Genomic DNA, 20908 nt, shown 5'->3' on the forward strand with positions numbered 1-20908 from the left:
ATGGGCGATAACTCCGGCCCTCATTATAGTGCGTGTAGAGCACTCCATTAACCGCCCTGAACGCAGCCATTGTACAAGGCCGGGGAAACAACCCGAGCATATTCAATAAAACAGAAAGTAATCAGGAGTACAAAGAGTCTCCTTGAAGACGGTGGCACCTCCGAGTCACACATGGCTGCTCGCAACAAAAGCAGAACATATTTTGTGAAAACAAGACATTATCAAGCGCTCAGAGCAAGTGACTGGCCCAGCTGCTCGGCAGCTGCCGGGACCACGCTCCCCCCCTTCCCAGTTCTGAACCTGGAGACTGGAGCAGCCGGGGGATGGGCAGCGAGCGGAATGCTAATGATCCCCCCCCCCCCCCATACCCTGGAGTTCAGTCCTGAAGGTGGACGTTCTGTCACTTCTACAGGTGTAGGATGAATTCCTCCAAATGAATCTGTCTGCAGATTGTCAGCGGCGGCTCCTCCACTCATTGCCCATAGTACCAACAGGCGTGTGTCTGTGCATGCATGTGTGAAATTACTGGGAGTGCGCTCCTCATCTGTCACTTCACAGGTGCCGAGAACTCGCAGACAACTTCTGTACGAAGAGAGATTTCCATCGAACCCAGAAATCTTTTCCTATTTCTATAAGCAATGCACGCACTACAGGTACCAGCTCCGTCCACTACACAGCAGCTGGAGCTGTGCTTTTCTGGAGCAGGAGCTACAACCAAACAGCTGACCCTGGCCAATCTGATATTGAAGGATTAACCTCAGGATAGGCTATCAAAATCCTGGACAATCCCTTTAATGATTATATAATAGTGACTCCCCAATTTTAAGATCTGATGTCCTCTCTTATGTCCAACTGGCAAGGGATAAAGTTCGCTCACTCATGGAATGATACCTCCACTTACAGTGCTGCCCATAATGATTCATACCCCAGGCAAATTTTGACTTAAAGTTACTTTTATTCAACCAGCAAGTAATTTTTTGACGGGAAATGACATAGGTGTCTCCCAAAAGATAATAAGACGATGTACAAGAGGCATTATTGTGAAAAAAAATTTTTTCTCAACTTTTATTTACATTTGAGCAAAAAGTGTCCAGTCCAAAATGATTGCTACCTTTGTCAATAATCAATAGAAAAGCCTTTATTGGCTATTACAGCAATCAAACGCTTCCTATAATTGCAGACAAGCTTTTTGGGTATTTTTGCCCATTCATCTTTAGCAATGAGCTCCAAATCTTTCAGGTTGGAGGGTCTTCTTGCCATCACCCTGATCTTTAGCTCCCTCCACAGATTCTCAATTGGATTCAAGTCTGGACTCTGGCTGGGCCACTCCAAAACGTTAATGTTGTTGTCTGCTAACCATTTCTTCACCACTTTTGCTGTGTGTTTTTGGCCATTGTCATGCTGAAATGTCCACTGGTGCCCAAGGCCGAGTTTCTGTGCAGACTGCCTGATGTTGTCGTTGAGAAACCTCATGTATTGCTCTTTTTTCATGGTGTCGTTTACTGTGATTAGGTTCCCTGGTCCATTGGCTGAAAAACATCCCCAAAGCATTAGGTTCCCACCACCATGTTTGACAGTGGGGATGGGGTTCTTTGGGTTGAAGGCTTCTCCTTTTTAAGCCAAATGAAGGAAACATCATTGTGACCAAACAATTAAATTTTTGTTTCATCTGACCATAACACAGAAGACCAGAAGTCTTCTTCTTTGTCTTCTCTGTCCAGATGAGCTTTTGCAAAGGTCAAAAAATTACTTGCTGGTTGAATAAAAGTAACTTTAAGTCAAAATTTGCCAGGGGTATGAATAATTATGGGCAGCACTGTACGTGATGGACATGATTATAAGACTCTTGGCTACAGACAAAATTGCTTTCAATCACAAACAGCAAGCAGAGATCTTGAAAATCTTGACTATTATTTTGCATATTTTCAGAATAGAAAGAGACATCATTAAAGATGACATAATTAATCTGCTGGAAGTGAAGGTCAAGCAGGGCTCTGAAGAGGTTCTGTAGAACGTCTTCTTAGAATGGGGACAACTGGGCACCCAACTGATTTCTTATCCCTTGACGATCAGAGGGTAGGCAACATGTCATCGTGAATACAGGTGACTATATATGACATGGGTGGGTGAGGTCCACTAGGGCAGGAGCCACTCTTTGCAACTTCTCTGGACTTTGGCTCATACAGTAGTCTGGGGGTGACTTGATCACCCATAGGGTAGCTGTAAAAATCAGCAGAAGTGGAGAAGCCCTCTAAGCACTGAACTATATACATTGGGCGGCCGCTCAGCGCTTATACTTTGCCTTATTACAATAATCCCTGGCGCTCTGGCTTATCATAACCTTGACTTTGTTGTCCCGGCCATGTTAGATTGCAAGCTTGACTGGACTAAGAAGGCATGATTGTATAGAAAGCCGCATTCCCCGTCTCCAAAATCAATAAATCACCACAATGGGCAATAATCTTGTCGCCTTAAGTCTTATCAGCCCTGAACAAAGGCGCCGCCTGAGCCGCTGATTTCCTTATTTTCCTCCAAACGAATAATTTTCTTGTGTTATTGACAAGACGTGTTTATCAGAGTCCTTCTCACTTGGGAATTTCCCTCTTTCCAGTTTCAAGCTCCATCTTTCCCGGCTCTTATGATCCGCTCCGCAGAGTGGGGCGCAGGCTTCCCAAATCAGCCGGAATATATTTTTTTTAACAATTATTTTGATATAAACAGCTCAGAACTGCAGTAGATTCATGTAAATGGGAAGCAGTGGGGCTTGTAATTAGATTTGTGTACACTTTCATAAATTGCCGGCAAACATCAAAGCCCTGATAGAAGGTTGCAGTCTTCTTTATTCCCTTCTTCTGTTAATTGAACAGTTGATGTGTGGAAGGAGAGCGTTGGCTATAGAGGAGCACTATTCACAGACCCGCTGACAGCTGTACTGTGAAAATTAACAAGAACCGTGCTGCTGGTGTCACAGTTCAGCACCGCCGTGCGCGCGCAGGGGAGGGGGATTAAGGTGCTTTAAATTAGATTATCGTGATTTTTTTTATCTTGCTTTTTTGGGATTAAATTAATCTGGGAAAGTCTGCTGGATTGGTGAATGGACTAGCTGCATCTCCTTGTGAGACGTATCATGGAGAGCTAGGGCCGCTATGGTGGGGCCATATACTGTAACTCTACGTATGGAACTGCTTCCCATCAAGTCTTGGCAGAATGTCTGCTCTGTATAACAAACCGGGTGTGGACCCACTGTGTCACTTGAACAGATTTGGCCTGGGACTATTCCTAATGATATTATCTAAGAAGCTCAACAGGTGTTCACCTGTTAAATCATATTCAGAGATCTAGACTTTGCTGCAGGGGAACCACCAGGTGTCTGTGGACTAATGGCGGTCAGGGGACACAGGTGCAGGGCACAGAGAGATCAGGCAAAACCATAGTCAGGGACAGGACAAGGTCAGGACAGGCACAGAACATGCACTCAGATAAACAGGCTGAGGTCAGGATGAGCATCTCAGGGTCAGAACAGAGAAGAGGCGGTGGTCGGGTACAGAGAACAGGAGAATGAACATGACACACCTTAGCAGGAAAAGAGTGAACTACAACCTGTTACTCAGGGTCCTTCCCCTGTGGGTAACCAATCATTAGCTGGGGAAGATTAGGGTGCACTTGCTGGACCTTTTAAGAGCTGGAGGGACCGTGCATTTTCTCTAGCTAATGATTGGTTACCCACAGGGGAAGGAGCCTGAGTAATAGGTGGACAGAGAGAGGCAATGCCAGCAGGAAGCAGGCCTCAGCCTGCATGGAAGGATTATCATTACTCTGGTGGGTGGGAACACCAGGCAGGAGGAGGAAGACGTCAGCAGGACCAAGCCACCAAAACCCTGCAGATATGGAGGGGGTGAGCAAGGCGGCGGCCGTGCTCACCAGCAGTAAAAGAGCGGCGGTGGCCAAGGACCAACACCATAATACACAGATGTAGAATATATATGAAGAATCTATCTATACAAAGCAATATATGTATGTAACAAAGCAAATTTTAAACGTAGCAATTTCTTTGTGAGTTATCCACAGTCCTGTGTAAAATCAAAACTCATGTGTCAAATGAAACGCTCAGCTCTACTAATACTGTGCTGTATATAGTGTACATGTTACTCAATGGAAATGTATTGGAGTATTTTTGCCCTCTACTATCTATAAGAGGATGAACTATAGTCAGATTATAAAGAAATAATTGCATTGTGGGCACCACTACTATCATGTCAATAGATTTATAAATGATTGGCGGTCTGCAGCAGAAAAATGCCATTTTCTTTACATCGAAATGTCTGGAGTTGAGAATTCATCCCACGTGACAAATGGTCTCTATAAGCAGAAATTCACAAACTTGGAAATTCTAACTCACTGATACCAAATTCAAATAAGTGGACATTTTCTGGGGTACCGCCATGGGTGAGAACGAGACCCCTGGATGCACATAAAGGATGTAGGATAAACTTTAGGGCTTGGTACCAATGTTTTATTATTTTCTAAATCTATTCCTATTTATTTATTTTTTTCTTTACTGTTCATCCACTGCATATTATCTTTTATTATAACTCGGGGAGCCGTAAGATACAATCCCTATAGAAACAATATGTGAATTCTTAAACTAATTACGCTCTCTCTTAATTTGTGAACAAGCTAAAACATATCTGATTGAATGTCCCATGGATCCCACAACTGGGGAATCAATGCATAAATAGATGCAAAATAACTCAGGCAAATGCATCTGTCCATCTCTTGTCATGATTACAGGCATTATATATAGTCCTTGAGGTCTCAGCTCAGAATATCTGGGAGCTATTGCATTCTTAGAGCTTGATTAATTTTTTAACATGCACTATGCTGTAATCATTGTTTAGTGGTGGTTTCCCTATTGATTTTGGTAGAAATACAAATATGTAGATGTATATACAAACTTGTCAGCTACTGCTTCTATTGCGCATTGTGATAACTCACATATCTACTCGCAGTCCTATGTAAGATCTCAACGAACACATCATTATATCACTACGCACTGGGTTTGCTATATTGAAGCATACTGTGGAAATTGACTGTATAGTATCTGTGCCCCCCCACAGTCTATGACTAGATGGTGTGCACTTGATGTTGATTTTAGCGTGAACGTAGCGTTCACATCTGCATTTTTTGCTGGATCCATCACGGATCAGCAAAATCGCTTCCATTAGGATAATACAACCGGTTGCATCTGATCAGAATGGATCCGGTTGTATTATCTCTAAAATGACCAAGACAGATCCGGCACTAAAAAGATTGTAAGTCAATAGGCGCCTGATCCTTTGTGTCCGAGAAAACGGATCCGGCACCATTGACCTATATTGTGTTTCATGCCTTTTTACTCCGTATCCCATGACGCACTCATAAATACTGCTTCCTGAGCTTTTGTATGCGTCATGGGAACGCAATGAAACAGAACGGAAGGCATTCTGGTGCACTTCGTTCCGTTCAGTTTAGTCCCCAGTGACAATGAATGGGGATCTTAATAGCGTAAAGGAAAACACTGATGTGAAAGTATCTTTAGAGTGTTGTTAGGGCACATGGCAGGGAACTGTCCTCATGAGACCACCCTGTCATGAACTGCACATCTCCCCCACTGGCATTTGAACAATGAGATCTATTCCAGTCTGCTCCGAGGCTGACTTCCAAATCCAGCTCTGCTATGTTAAGTCTTCATTGGTCAGCCACACTTAGCTATACTAGCAAAGCAACTACTCCACTGTAAAAAACTGAACACTGCTACTCCACAGTAAGAAAGTGAACTCTGCTACTCCACTGTAAGAAACTGAACACTGCTACTCCACTGTAAGAAACTTAACTCTGCTACTCCACTGTAAAAAACTGAACACTGCTACTCCACAGTAAGAAAGTGAACACTACTACTCCACAGTAAGAAACTGAACTCTGCTACTCCACAGTAAGAAAGTGAACTCTGCTACTCCACAGTAAGAAACTGAACTCTGCTACTCCACAGTAAGAAACTGAACTCTGCTACTCCACAGTAAGAAAGTGAACTCTGCTACTCCACAGTAAGAAACTGAACTCTGCTACTCCACAGTAAGAAACTGAACTCTGCTACTCCACAGTAAGAAACTGAAACCTGCTACTACACAGTAAGAAAGTGAATTCTGCTACTACACAGTAAGAAAGTGAACTCTGCTATTCAACAGTAAGAAAGTGAACTCTGCTACTACACAGTAAGAAACTGAACTCTGCTACTCCACAGTAAGAAAGTGAATTCTGCTATTCCACAGTAAGAAAGTGAATTCTGCTACTCCACTGTAAGAAACTGAACTCTGCTACTCCACAGTAAGAAAGTGAACTCTGCTACTCCACTGTAAGAAACTGAACTCTGCTACTCCACTGTAAGAAACTGAACTCTGCTACTCCACAGTAAGAAACTGAACTCTGCTACTCCACAGTAAGAAACTGAACTCTGCTACTCCTCAGTAAGAAACTGAACTCTGCTACTCCACAGTAAGAAAGTGAATTCTACTACTACACAGTAAGAAACTGAACTCTGCTACTCCACAGTAAGAAAGTGAATTCTGCTATTCCACAGTAAGAAAGTGAACTCTGCTACTACACAGTAAGAAACTGAACTCTGCTACTCCACAGTAAGAAAGTGAACTCTGCTATTCAACAGTAAGAAAGTGAACTCTGCTACTACACAGTAAGAAACTGAACTCTGCTACTCCACAGTAAGAAAGTGAATTCTGCTATTCCACAGTAAGAAAGTGAATTCTGCTACTCCACTGTAAGAAACTGAACTCTGCTACTCCGCAGTAAGAAAGTGAATTCTGCTACTCCACTGTAAGAAACTGAACTCTGCTACTCCACTGTAAGAAAGTGAATTCTGCTACTCCGCAGTATGAAAGTGAATTCTTCTACTCCACTGTAAGAAACTGAACTCTGCTACTCCACAGTAAGAAAGTGAACTCTGCTGCTCCACAGTAATAAACTGAACTCTGCTACTCCACAGTAAGAAAGTGAACTCTACTACTCCACAGTAACAAACTTAACCATGCTATTCCACAGTAATAAATTGAGGTCTGCTACTCCACAGTAAGAAAGTGAACTCTGCTACTCCACAGTAAGAAAGTGAACTCTGCTACTCCACAGTAAGAAAGTGAATTCTGCTACTACACAGTAAGAAAGTGAACTCGACTACTCCACTTTAAGAAACTGAACTCTGCTACTCCATTGTAACAAATTTAACTATGCTAGTCCACAGTAATAAACTGAGCTCTGCTGCTCCACAGTAAGAAACTGAACTCTGCTACTCCACAGTAAGAAACTGAACCCTGCTACTCCACAGTAATAAACTGAACACTGCTACTCCACAGTAAGAAACTGAACTCTGCTACTCCACAGTAAGAAAGTGAACTTTGCTACTCCACTGTAAGAAATTGAACTCTGCTACTCCACAGTAAGAAACTGAACTCTGCTATTCAACAGTAGCAAACTGAAACCTGCTAAGCCTTCTGATTGTTCCTGGACTGCTTGATTATCTTATAATTTGTTCTTATGTTCCCATAAAACATAGTTTTCAGTTTTGCCATCTCTACTCCATCCACTAAACGATTCACATTGCACGTCTTTTACGTTAATTCTGCTAGAACCTGAACTCTTTCCTCTTTATGGTGTGTTCTATCCTAAATTAAGGGAACCTGTGTCACTGAACATAGATTCTGCAGTGAAGGCAGCATGTAGCAGAGCTAGAGACGCTAAGCATTGTGGTATATAGTTTAGAAGACAAAGGATTCAGCATAACCGGATTTGATTCATTGAAATCCCTGCTTAGTCTGAGTTTAGGAGTCCAGAAGAGGGAAGGGGGGGGGGGTTATTTAGTGATTGACAGCCTCCCCTATATGATTTTGTATACAGAGATAACTGTCCACCCAAAGACCGACCAATACAATGTAATAATGCCAATTTTCCATCTTAGCTCTGTGCATCCTGAGTTTTCAGGTTCATGCATAGAATGCAAGAATGGAGGTGAACACTGACACATGAGCAAATCTGGTATCAGGTACTGGATTCTATCAGTGGTTGCCTCTCACCATCTCATGTATGTTGGTAACTCAGAAAAGATAGAAATGAAGACAATTCAAGGACTTTGGATTTTTGGGGGATTTTTATATTAGTTTCTGTTGCATTCAGGTCACTGGTTGTTGTGATTTGGACTAGAACTGATTTTTTTACACCCTTATATGAGCTTATTAAAGAAATGTTCTAAGTAAAATGTATATACTATGTTATGCTCAGGCCAGGGCTTGAGAAGGAGGGAATGGTTCAGGGACTTGAAGACCCTCCTCAGGTCCTGTATAACACAATTTGTCAGCTTTGCCCGGAGTGTTCCTTTGACTTAAAGGGGTCTTTAGTTTCCTAATGAAAGTTGTTTTTGTATCTGCAAAGAGTACTCCACATACTGCATATTTGTGCCCCATATACCTATTCATGTCAGCCTTTTCCTCCACCTGTTCTCAGCATCAGCGCATCCTGGCAGGATGTTTACATGCAGAACTTCCTGTTTTCATCAGTATCCTGTTTGGTTTTCTAACCACATCCAGCATACATTGCCCTGTAATGTAAAACATCTTGCTAAGGCTACTTTCACACTCGTGTTTTGGCTTTTCGTTTCTGAGATCCGTTCAGGGCTCTCACAAGCGGTCCAAAACGGATTAGTTTTGCCCTAATGCATTCTGAATGGAAAAGGATCCGCTCAGAATGCATCAGTTTGCCTCCGATCAGTCTCCATTCCGCTCTGGAGGCGGACGCCAAAACGCTGCCTGCAGAGTTTTGGTGTCCACTTGACGAAACTGAGCCAAACATTTTCTCTGACACAATCTGGCACAATAGAAAACGGATTTGTCTCCCATTGACTTTCAATGGAGTTCATGACAGATCCATCTTGGCCTATGTTACAGATAATACAAACTGATCCGTTCATGACGGATGCATGCGGTTGTATTATTGTAACGGATCCATTTTTGCAGATCCACGACAGATCCACTCAAAAACACGAGGGTGAAAGTAGCCTAACATGGAAAGGGGAGGCATATCAGGCCTGACTAATGCAGAAAAAACTGTGTAGCAGGCGGAACAAGCCCTGAGAACCATTACAGAGCAACCCACGCTGAGTGTAGTTAGCAAACCCAACAGGAAGCTGATGAAAACAGGAAGTTCTTCATGTAAACATCCTGCCAGGATGCAGTGATGTTGAGAATATGGGAAATAAAGTTCTGACATGAAAAACAGGTATATGGGGCACAAATATACAGTGTTTGGGGCATATAAAAAATGTACTTATGAAACCAGAGAACTCCTTAAAAGCATACTGGGTATTAGAAGACATGATTTGGCAAAAGATGTATAAGTTTATGCAAAAGGTCCCATACCATAAAGATGAACCCTCCTTCGCTTACCTGAACAGCCTCCTTCCCTTGTACTTTGATACATGAATGTATACAGTATACCCTAACGGGGTGCTAGCTTTCGGATCTGGAGTGGTCACTTGGGAGACTCATCTGGAGTTTGGAGGGGTCAACATTTTCTGCGAACACCCTTGTAAGCGGCAGCTTGAGGGTTAATCGTCATCATGGCCAACCTGTGTTTCTGTGTAGACAGAACCATTATTGGCATCTTATTTCAGCGCGTTCCCTTAATTTTGGCTGTAGTAGAGGCGCAGGACAACTTTTTTTTTCTTTTACTCTTCCGTGCCCATTGTTTTATAAATGAGCTCATAAATCAGTTGTTGCTAGGCCGGAAATAAAGTGCCAGGCAGCCAGGCTCCCTGACAGGGGGTATGAATCATCCAGGCACAGAAGATGGCCTTTTGGGGATGAAGTGCTCATCTGCAGCAGTTATTTTTTTGTTTTTTTTCCCTCTCCAGTCACATCTTTGTAACGGGGCAGGCAGCTGGCAGGATGGCTAAAAGCCCCTGAGGGACCCGGTGGGCTTCACTCTATGTCTCTCTTCTCTCCAACTGTTTTGTGCCATAGAATTCATTACATCCATATGGGATGAAAGGGAGAAACTGACAAGCAGACTCGCGGCCCAGACGAAAAGCCGCTAATTGGCCCTTTAATTTCTTTTTATGGGTCTGGCGGAAAGCTGGGTGGCTAGGTGGCAGAGGGGGGCGCTAAATCATCAAAGATGACATCGTATGTGACGTCTCATGAAGACACAGCACAAGTGAAGATTTTTTTTCATGTTTGAATTACGATGATATATTTAGCTTTTTATTATTTCCATGCACGCACAAGGATCTGTTGTGCCATATAGTGCTCTACTGTGCAATATAGTGCTCAGTTGTGCCATACAGTGCTTTACTGTGTCATACAGTGCTTTACTGTGTCATACAGTGCTTTACTGTGTCATACAGTGCTTTACTGTGCCATACAGTGCTTTACTGTGTCATACAGTGCTTTACTGTGTCATACAGTGCTTTACTGTGTCATACAGTGCTTTACTGTGTCATACAGTGCTTCAGTGCCGTGCCGTGCCGTGCAATGCTGTATTGTGCCTTACTGTGCTCTACTGTGCCGTAGAGTGCTCTACTGTGCCGTACAGTGCAATATTCGCATCATTGGTGCCGATTACGCAATCTCAAATATATTGGAGCACTCTATCTGCATATAAAGCTATTGTAATGTTCTGCCGTGCCAACCATTTTCTCCAGTCTCAGGAAACTTCTAGCAGCTTTAAAAATGTAGCTCTAGTGACCCACGCCTGTGTTTTGCGCGCATTACGTGTATATTACATTGCCTTTTTTTCGCGATCAAGAAAATAATCTTGGATTCGCGAATTCTCGAATATATGACAAATATTCTACCACATATTCATGAAATATCGCGAATTCGAATATTGCCCCTGCCGCCCATCACTATACAGGATGTAATCCAGTGTAAATGATGCAATGTACACAGAAGCTCACATTTCTATACGTACTGTATATTAGTCATGAAAGATGGATAGAGCTTTAGGGACTGACAGAAAGCTGAAATATGAGGACTGGCTGAGATAATTTAAGCTTCTTTTCTGTAGTGACTTACTAATCAGAGTGACAATGCCTGATACAGAATGCTGAGCCTTGTAGTGCCTCCTTTTTTCTTGTATATTAGCACAGAAGGGTTAATATGGAGGGCTGCATTATCCATGAGAGAATTGCAGGTTTGCGAGCTCCGCAGTATGAATACAGCTCTTGTGCTTTTCCCTGCACAGGGTAGGTGAGGGGGAGGCCTATAGTGCTCTGCGGATCGAGCAGTACCGGCAGGCCCATGCTGTGTAATTGAATATCAATAGGTGAGAACGAAACTGGAAAAGCAACCTGCCACACGTAGGTGTGCTCAACAACTCAATTCTCTGCTGCTGACAACTTAGGAAATGAGCTTTTCAGCTACTGTAGGAAATCGTCAAAAAGGCAAATTAACCCATTACAGTAAATGACAATAATGTGCGGCGCAGAGCGTTATCGTGATTGGCGGCCTCCAGTTTTGCCTCCAAGTTTCGCATGTGTTCTCTGTACATCCCTTTGGGTGTAATACTAATTATATGCATGTGGCACAGGGACACTTACCTGTAACCACTGAGTCACAAGTCACTATTATATGGACTTGGACATAACTGTAATAACTGCATGATAGAAATTATCTATCTATGTATCTATCTATCGATGTATCTATCTATCTATCCAGGCTCAGACTGGTCCACAGGGGTGCAGGTGAATCCCCCGGTGGGCCCCTAGTCTCCCACCTCCTGCACAAGTGGCACATAACACAGGAGACTTACTGCACTACATACATATATTCAATGTACAGAACCTCAACCAGCCTATGTTCATATAAAAAACTTGATACATCATTAAATAAACTCCCCAATGTATTATAATAGACACGATCAGAGCCCCATATTCAATCATCTGGTAGCATCTTGCTGCTGTGTGAGCAGGTGATATATGAAGGTATCCGTAGATTTGTATCTATCTCCTATCTATCTATCTATCTATCTATCTATCTATCTATCTATCTATCTATCTATCTTTCTATCTATCGTGGTGATGTGGACAGTTTAAGTGCTGGAAGGTGTGTATATCCCACCCAGATACCTCAGCTGGGTGAGATGAATACAATCCAGAAAGGTGCAGGGGTTTCAGCAAAGCGTAGTTTGCTGAGACAGTGTTGTCTACACTTTGTTCTGGGCTACATTTTATTTGGACTGGAGGATAGGTTTGGTAGTGGGATCTGCCAGTCCACACCCTTCCAGTACGTGTGTTGTCTTTTGCCGGAGGTGATCGCAGGTGAGGCCTGCTGTAATCAAGGAGGGATAAAACCAACCCTCTATGTGTCAGTCTGGTGAGAGAACACTTGGAAACAGAGGCCTACAGCGGGTCTGGGTGGTCTCAGCAAGGAGGGCTGAGGGGCCACGAGGCTACGTGTAGCCAGATCTCTTCCCTGTCTGGACTTGTGTTCGGTGAGCAGGGTTGGAGGTTGAGACCCTGTGTATAAGCTGTGCTTAGAGGTGAGTCAGGGAAAATAACTTTATTAGTTAGAGCCCAGACGGGCAGGAGTTTATTTGCTCTTTTGTGCGTGCTGGTGCTGAAATAAATTATCATTTGGACTTTAAATCCGGTGTTTGACGAGACATCTGTGATTGCAACCCCCAGAAAGAGAGCGATCCCTTACACTATCTATCTATCTATCAATTATCTATCTATCTACAGCAAGCCCAGAAGGAGCCAGAGTGGAAGATGGGAGTGGTAGTGTCTCTGGCTGTTACAGTCAATACCAGTGACTTTCCCTTAAACTGTTGCTCCCAAGGGACGTGCAGTGAATGGAGGGTGCACCCTTTCTTCTCCTGGGAACACCCTTGTTCCGAGGCTCCTGCCTGGTGGTATGTGTGGAGAGCAATGGCCAGCGTATGGTTAAGAGTTAGTAACCTGGCCAGAGGTAGAAGAATAAATGTCTCTCTTTACTGAAGTACAAAATAGGAGTTGTAGTACATCCAACAATGGCAAAACACAGTAATATGCTGTGTGGTGCAAGTCTCCAGATGGTTTTGTACTGATTTGAGCAAAGATCAATCTTTCTCCCTGTCATCTGGAATTTTCCTTTACCTTGACTTGTGGCTAATATACAATAAAGTCCAATGCTGTGTAAATCTATCTATCTATCTATTTATCTATATCTATCTATCTATCTATCTATCTATCTATCTATCTATCTATCTATCTATTTATCTATCTATCTATCTACTGTATCTATCTATTAGCTATATCTATCTATCTATCTATCTATTTATCTATCTTTCTATCTAATTCGATTTTTACTTTTGGTCCAGAATACAAGATGCCTGTCATGATTGTATAAAAGGCGTCTGGGACATAGAAATTTCCATTTAATACCATTGAGTTCTTATTTGCAGACAAATACAAATGATCTTCATTTGACTTTTTTCTCTCTCTCTCCCCTGGAATGGCGGCAGAATATTAATTACCAATAGGATAAGTGTGATGTGTTGTCAGATTCTTCCTTTTTCTTGTAGAAATTGTATTGGCCAATTACACAACAATTACAGATAGTCAGGGTGATCATTAAAACCTCATCTACCGGATTGAATCTTGTGCTAAACAGGTACAAGGACGTCCAGGACGTTTAAAATTATCTGGGTTTTCATTAAATTATCAGGGAAAAAGCACTTAGTGGCGATTATATGTAATGTGCAGTCCTGATGTATGAGGTACCTCACCCCTCCTCGTCCACATCGCCCCCAGGTCTATCAGAGCTCATCCCCCTGGGCTTAGCAATAATATCTGTCATGGGATTCAACAGAATAAATGTAGACCTTATTAATTAAATGAATAGTAAAAATGGCATACTGGCAGAGTAGCATTTAGTGCTACTTGTCTCAGTGGTGCAACCCATTTGCTTCCGTTTTCAACCTGCTAAACTGTGTAGTAAAAAGGTACGGGCAGGTGTGCACCTAGCCTTTCTGCTGCCTGAGGTGCAACCCCTCCAGCCCTACTGTTTAAGGCATACTGTGATACAGTTGAATATAGAGAGATATTCTCATGACCCTGCCACTTGGCCTCATTGGTGGTGCACCCCTGGTTACCGGTCACTTCATAATTGTCTATCATCTCGAAATTTATAATAATTCTGTATGACCAGCAAGGCTAATTGTCCCAGTAAAGGATATATGAAGTCATTAAAATGTTTTCAAATTTTTTTTAAATGTGTCAAATGCCTTAGTAAATATATGGAACACAGCTGAGAGATGTTCTTCAAGGTCCACCTGATGACAAAAGAACCCATATTTATTCTGGTTAATGCCATAGATTCCACTGGTTAAAAATGTGAAGAAAAAAAATCTTTTTGGGAGTTTTTCAATTCAGTGTCTTCTCCTACAAGCTGGGTATTTTCACAATGTGCCCAAGATCAAATATAACTTTAGTCTTTTCTGGTCATGTGAAAGGATGGCCTTGATTTGTTTGTGCTTCTCTATGGTATATTTCAATATCTTTTTCATCACCGTAGTCCATGGACTCCTGGTTGCCACATGACCAGTGTCTCTCCAGAAGGTATCATTCTTCTCTTTACTTCATCCAACTTTTTGATGACAGTCGTTCACGACTATTGAAGATTATAAGATAAGAGTTTGGCCAAATCTGTGGTGTTTCCAGTGGAAGATCTATCTTGATTTAGTCAAGGATTTGCTTATCTGTGTTATGTTCCTTTGTGTTTTTGAGTGTTTGTCTAGAATATTCTGTTAGGATCTTTGGGCTTCCTATTGTCTTCTTCTTGATTTCTCCTTCCATCATATTTCTGGTCGCCCTCCTCCTTTGTTAACCAAGTTGTTGGAGTATAATTCTATAGGTGTGGGTCTCCTCAAATATATCCATAATTAGATGTATCTTCCATTTGGTTATTTGTGCTACAAATTGAAGTTTCCGCTTGATTTGGTTGGTTTGCTGTTTCCTGTTCTCCTTCTTTGTAATGTCCATTCCTGTATCATGGAAATAAGGACTGCAGGATAATGTGCTATGTCCTCTAGAAAGGGCTCACAGAGAGGACTTGTATGGACCCTGTATGGAGGCACATTGGCTAAGGGGTCATATTATAGACCTGTCGGCACTGTTTGTGCCACCATATGGTTCTTTATAAGACTGTGTTCTCCACTAGAAGCAATGAATCAATAATGGATTCCACAGTTTTTCCTCTGATGGATACTACATCATATCAGAACATGTCTGCCTCCATCCAAAATTTAAGGCACATGTTGGAACAGTATAGGTTCATTATGGGTGCCTTAAGGGTCTGGGTAACAAAAATCATAAAGACTTACAAATTATCATTACGATTTCTTGTTATCGGGACCTTCTATGTAATATGGCCCCTAAGATCCGAATATTATGACAGATAAAAACAACGGGCACAAAAAGTCACAAAAAAGAAAAAAGAAACACAATCATTTGAAAGCATATTGAAGGAAAGAGCCGCTAATGGTGAGCTGAGCTGAAATCCCCTGCACATCCGCACCCCAGCTCTGTGGTCATTACACCCGGCTTAGCGGATAGCACAGTGGATCACAGTTAATTAAATGAACGTTGCTCTCTAATTAAGATGGGGCCGGCTGGAACTTAGCAGGAAATGTATGCATTAAAAATATTCCTTTGTCGATGAGCAGCAATTAAGAGCCTGATCAATAACAACATAATGCCTGGAAAAAACAGGTCTTGTGCACCCTGGTGGCTCCGGGGGACACGTGCGCCATTCATTAATTTACAGTCAGGATTTCTGGTCAATATAGAAATATTCTCTTTTAATGTCAGATTTACCCAGAAGCAGCTCAGCTTCCACTGCCTGCAACATGGTGATTGGGTTTAGTGTATTCTAGAAGATTAGAAGGAGAGATAAAGTGCAATAGTCAGATAGACAGAAAGAGAGGGAAGGAGGGGAGAAAGGGAGGGAGGAAGGAAGGAAGGAGGGAAAGAAGGAAGGAGGGAAAGAAGGAAGGAAGAAGGGCAGAAAGGGAGGAAGGAAGGAGGGAAAGAAGGAAGGAAGGAAGGAAGGCAGAAAGGGAGGAAGGAAGGGGGGAAAGAAGGCAGGCGGGAATGAAGGAAGAAAGAAAGAAAGGAAAGAGGGAAGAAAGTAGGGAAGGGGGAGGGAGGGAGGAAGGAAGGAAGGAAGGAAGGAAGGAGGGCAGAAAGGGAGGAAGGAAGGGAGGAAAGAAGGAAGGAAGGAGGAAAGGAAGGAAGAGGGAGGGAATAAATAAAGGAAGGAAAGAAGGAGGGAAGAAAGGAAGGAAGGCTGGAATAAAGGAAGGAAGGAGGGAAGAAAGGAGGGAAGGGGGAGCAAGGAAGGAAGGGGGGAAAGAAGAAAGTAATAAGGGAAGGAAAGAGTGCGGAAGGAAGGAGGGAGGGAGAGAGAAGGAAGGAAGTGGGGAAGGAAGGAATGAAGGAGGGAGGGAAGGAAGGTGGGAGAGAGGGAAGGAAGGAAGGAGTGCAGAAGGAAGGAAGAAGGGAAGGAAGGAAAGAAGGAGGGAGGAAGGAAGGAAGGATTTTCTCAGAAGTAACTTAACTTCTAATGCTGGAATTTCATTTAGGTTATTTTGCAAGATTACATTTGGCTCTTAAATGGAAGCAGATAGATAGATAGATAGATAGATAGATAAGAGATAGATAGATGGATAGATAGATAATAGATAGATAGATAGATAGATAGATAATAGATAGATAGATAGATAGATAGATAGATAAATAGATAGGAAGATAGATAGATAGATAGATAGATAGATAGATAGATAGATAGATAGATAGATAAATAGATAGGAAGATAGATAAATAGATTTTAATATGTACAGCCACATTTAATTAATGAGCAATAATGATTTCCGTATATGAAATATACACAATCTAGGATATTCTTATGAGGCTTTTTAATGCACTACTTTGAATAATCATGTATACAAATAGGTGATGTTTTGATTATGTTATGAGATTGTACCACTGAAAAAATTATGTTTTTTGTTAATTATGTATAATTATTAATTACCCCATGGGGGCCTATATTTATGCACACCATTGTAATCTGGTACTAATTGAGAAAAGTCCCAGTAAGAGGACTGAAACATTGCATTGGTGATTAAAAAACACTACTTTTGAACCACATTTTTTGGGAGTGCCGTGGAATTTTTTTTTCTATGTATTTACATGCTGGATCGCCTCCGCAGCCGCTGGCACACCGCTATACATTATTTTATATAGATGAAAGGTGGATAGATAGATAGATAGATAGATAGATAGATGATAGATAGATAGATAGATAGATAGATAGGAGATAGATAATAGATAGATAGATAGATAGATAGATAGATAGATAGATAGATAGATAGATAATAGATAGATAGATAGATAGATAGATGATAGATAGATAGATAGAAATTATATTATCTAAATTATCTTTAACACTTCTATATAACGCTATCTGTATTGGATTATTTTCAATGTTTCACACTCATTATGGAGATTACTAACAGTACTTGTTCTCTTCTCCATTAGGGGGCGTCCTCGAGTCTGGTGGTGAAGTTTGCAGATACAGATAAGGAACGCACAATGAGACGCATGCAGCAAATGGCTGGACAGATGGGAATGTTCAACCCCATGGCTATCCAGTTCGGAGCTTACGGCGCCTACGCTCAAGCAGTAAGTATAGTCCAATGTCAGACCAGTCAGACGACACAACGCAGTGGACATTATTACACGGCATTGTCCAGTCCACTCCATCTGTATATTAAAACGTGCACTGACAGAGTGAGAACAAGCAGCAATGGGAATATGAAATGGGTTGTATTAACCCCTAATTGGCCAGCATCCTGCTGACACTTAGGGTCCAATCACACGTCTGCATTTTGCGGAACGGAATTGCAGACCCATCGGATCCGCACTTCCGGGTCCGCAATTCCGTTCCCGAAAAAAATAGAACATGTCCTATTCTTGTCCGCAATTGCGGACAAGAATAGGGATATTCAATTAGTGCGGAACGCACATCGCCGATGTCCGTGTTTTGCGGATCCGTGGATCCGCAAAACACACACGGACGTGTGAATGGACCCTAAGGGTAGAGGTTTAGTCAGACCAATGGCATTCTATATTTCATCAACATTAGGACATAATCTGCAACTTTATAATATACTGAGCCTTACAATTCCTCACATTGTTTAAGGCCCCTGCTTGCTTTCACTGAATGGGAATATTCTTGTTTACATTCAGAGCCTGAAACGATGTACTCCTTACAGCTGAGGGTTTGGTACAGTTTTATCCAGTGTATGCAGCAAAATGATGGAAGGAAGTGAGGAAAATTGGCTTCTACCTCACAGTTTTTTTTTTGCCTTCCTCTGGATCAACTTGCAGGATGACAGGCCGAACTGGATGGACAAATGTCTTTTTTTTAGCCTCCTAAACTATGTTACTGGGAGGGATCAATGTCAGATCGGTGGGGGTCCGACACCCAGCACGGCCACAGAGCTGCTGCAGCATCAGACACTATACTGTGTAGAGACCTGGAGGCAGACAGCGCCATACACAGTGTAGTGGCCGTGCCGGGGTACTGCAGCTTACCTCCCATATCTTCAATATGCTGGCGCCAGAAACCGCACAGTGTATGGAGCCTCCTGCCTCTCTCTGTACATGGTTAGTTTCCATCACTGTGGCAGCTCATACAGTGGATCAGTGGCGGTGCTGGGTGTCGGACCCCCACAGATCTGTCACTGATGACTTATCCTAAGGATAGGTTATCAATGTCTGTAGCCAGGAGAATCCCTTTAAGCTACACTTACAGGTTCTCTTTACCAATGTTCAAGGGACTGCAAAGAGACATGAAAGAATGCATATCTCTCGCCTTGGTCATGTCTTCAGTAAACTGATGGCTCTAGATACAGTACATTCCTAAGATACAGCCATGCAGGTGATATGGGCACTTGGCTCCAGGTTTGCACAGGTACCACATTAAGTTGACCAAACACAACATCAGTCAAGTCCACAGATTTTGGCCAGACCGACCAACCATCAATGGTGCATGGTGGTCTCCTGACTCTCCCACCACTTAATTTTTTGTTCTCAAGGGAGATAAGCCACCAGTTAGAGGAATCTGGCATTAGCTTATGCCCCCTCTCTATCCAGATCACATGCATGCCCAGCCACGAGGAATATGCATCTGTTTAGGGGGTCAGGAGAATAAGTGTTCGCCAACAGATACCTAAAGGAAAGCTAGTCCAAAGGTCCTATCACTGTACCTCCTTCTCCAAGTAGTACAGGGGTTAAATCCAGTGCAGCTTCTCTGGGGCCAATGTCTGGCACAATATTGGGCCCATCTTTTCCAGCCCAAGACATTGGACTCTGATGAATTTTTGAGTAATATAAGAAAACTTCCAGAACTTCTCTATAACTGTAGAATGGTGGCCCTAAGTGCTAATTCCTCTGATGGGTCCAACTTATGGCAGACTGACATTGGATGAGGTGGTGACTAAAATCAGTACCAACCGAGGCCCTTGGTGTGATGGATGCTGTATACCCCCTTTATTTTGGTTCTTTTGTACAGTTGATGCATACATCACAACATCCGAGATGGTGGTAGACTTTATCAGCACAGAGAAATTAGTCCCAAAGCAACGGAGAACCTTCCATTTCCAGCTCCGTGCACTCGAAGGGTTATTGGTTTGCCGAGGACTTTGTTTACAAATCCCAGGGACAGAGAGTACATTGGAAATTATGTGATCTGCTTCAGAATGACATGAAGTGACTCCACATCGAGAGCTAAGCCTTCCCCTCAAGATCATTACATGGGAAGGCATCAAACTGCATTAGCAGCCCTTGCGTCTGACTTTTCCAGCAAGCAAATAGAATGTGATAACCTAAAATGTACTTTCCTCCCCCTGAGACCGGGGCTCTCCAAATTCCTAACTAGTTTTGTCAGAACTTTTTCCATGTAGTCAACGTCTCGGTTTTCATTTGTAAAATCCGATCTTCTCTGTCACACACGATGGAGACGTCGGGGTCCAGGAGGACTTCCCTGCTATGGCAGAAGGACACTTGGATGTTCATTAAGAATTTTTATTTTTTTACTTCTCCTTGAATATCTTAGGATGAGGCCGCCTGGCACATCTGCTATGCCCTCATAGAAGCTGGCTGTCAGCATGTTCTCCACAAGCCTCTGGAGGGGTCTCCTCATATCTACTTATATGAGATTCAGGGAAAATGTTCATCTAATACTTTGGATCATTGAATTAAAACTGCAAAGAGAAATCAAGGATTCAGTGATATCTTCATCTCCTAGTCCTAGTTCTAAGGGGTCAAGGAGTCATTTCACAATATTATAGCTTGGAAGGGTGGCCAAGAGTCAAGTGATGGGTGACATGGTGTGCGGGAAGAAATTCAATGCTAAGATGCAAATGGAGGTCTCCCTCTGGATGCTGGTTTTAGGCCATCACTTCAACTTTACCAACATCTGTAGCTGAGGACTAGAAGGTCCAGCACTGATGTGTCCCACCCTCCATCCGTCTACTAGAAGATCCAATTTTTATGCAAAGTGTGAAATCTGCACTGAAAATCCACAGCTACAATGGACATCCTGTGGATTTCAAAATCCGCACCACAGGTCAATTGCCATATAGAAAATTTCCGTAGCGTGAACATAAGATTTCGAAATCTCATCTATTTAGCTGCTACTGCATTAGGGCTCATTCAGATGGTCGTATGCTTTCCGCAAAAATGCGGATCTGTTTTTTTGCGGATTAGATGCAGACGTATTCACTTCTATGGGGTCCTTTTCTTCAGTTCTACGGCTCCGGAAAACAA

General features: G+C 42.5%; 1 protein-coding gene across 1 annotated transcript in view; it reads left to right on the forward strand.

Annotated features, from left to right (window-relative positions):
* The window catches only part of CELF4 (CUGBP Elav-like family member 4), a 1014616-nt gene that overhangs the window by 879637 nt on the left and 114071 nt on the right, over window positions 1-20908 (forward strand). Inside the window, exon 6 of the mRNA XM_040421161.1 lies at window positions 17615-17758. Within this exon, the coding sequence (XP_040277095.1) occupies window positions 17615-17758 (144 nt within the window). The remainder of the gene's footprint in view (window positions 1-17614; window positions 17759-20908) is intronic.

Source organism: Bufo bufo, chromosome 2 (assembly GCF_905171765.1).
Source record: "Bufo bufo chromosome 2, aBufBuf1.1, whole genome shotgun sequence".
Classification (NCBI taxonomy): Eukaryota; Metazoa; Chordata; class Amphibia; order Anura; family Bufonidae; genus Bufo; species Bufo bufo.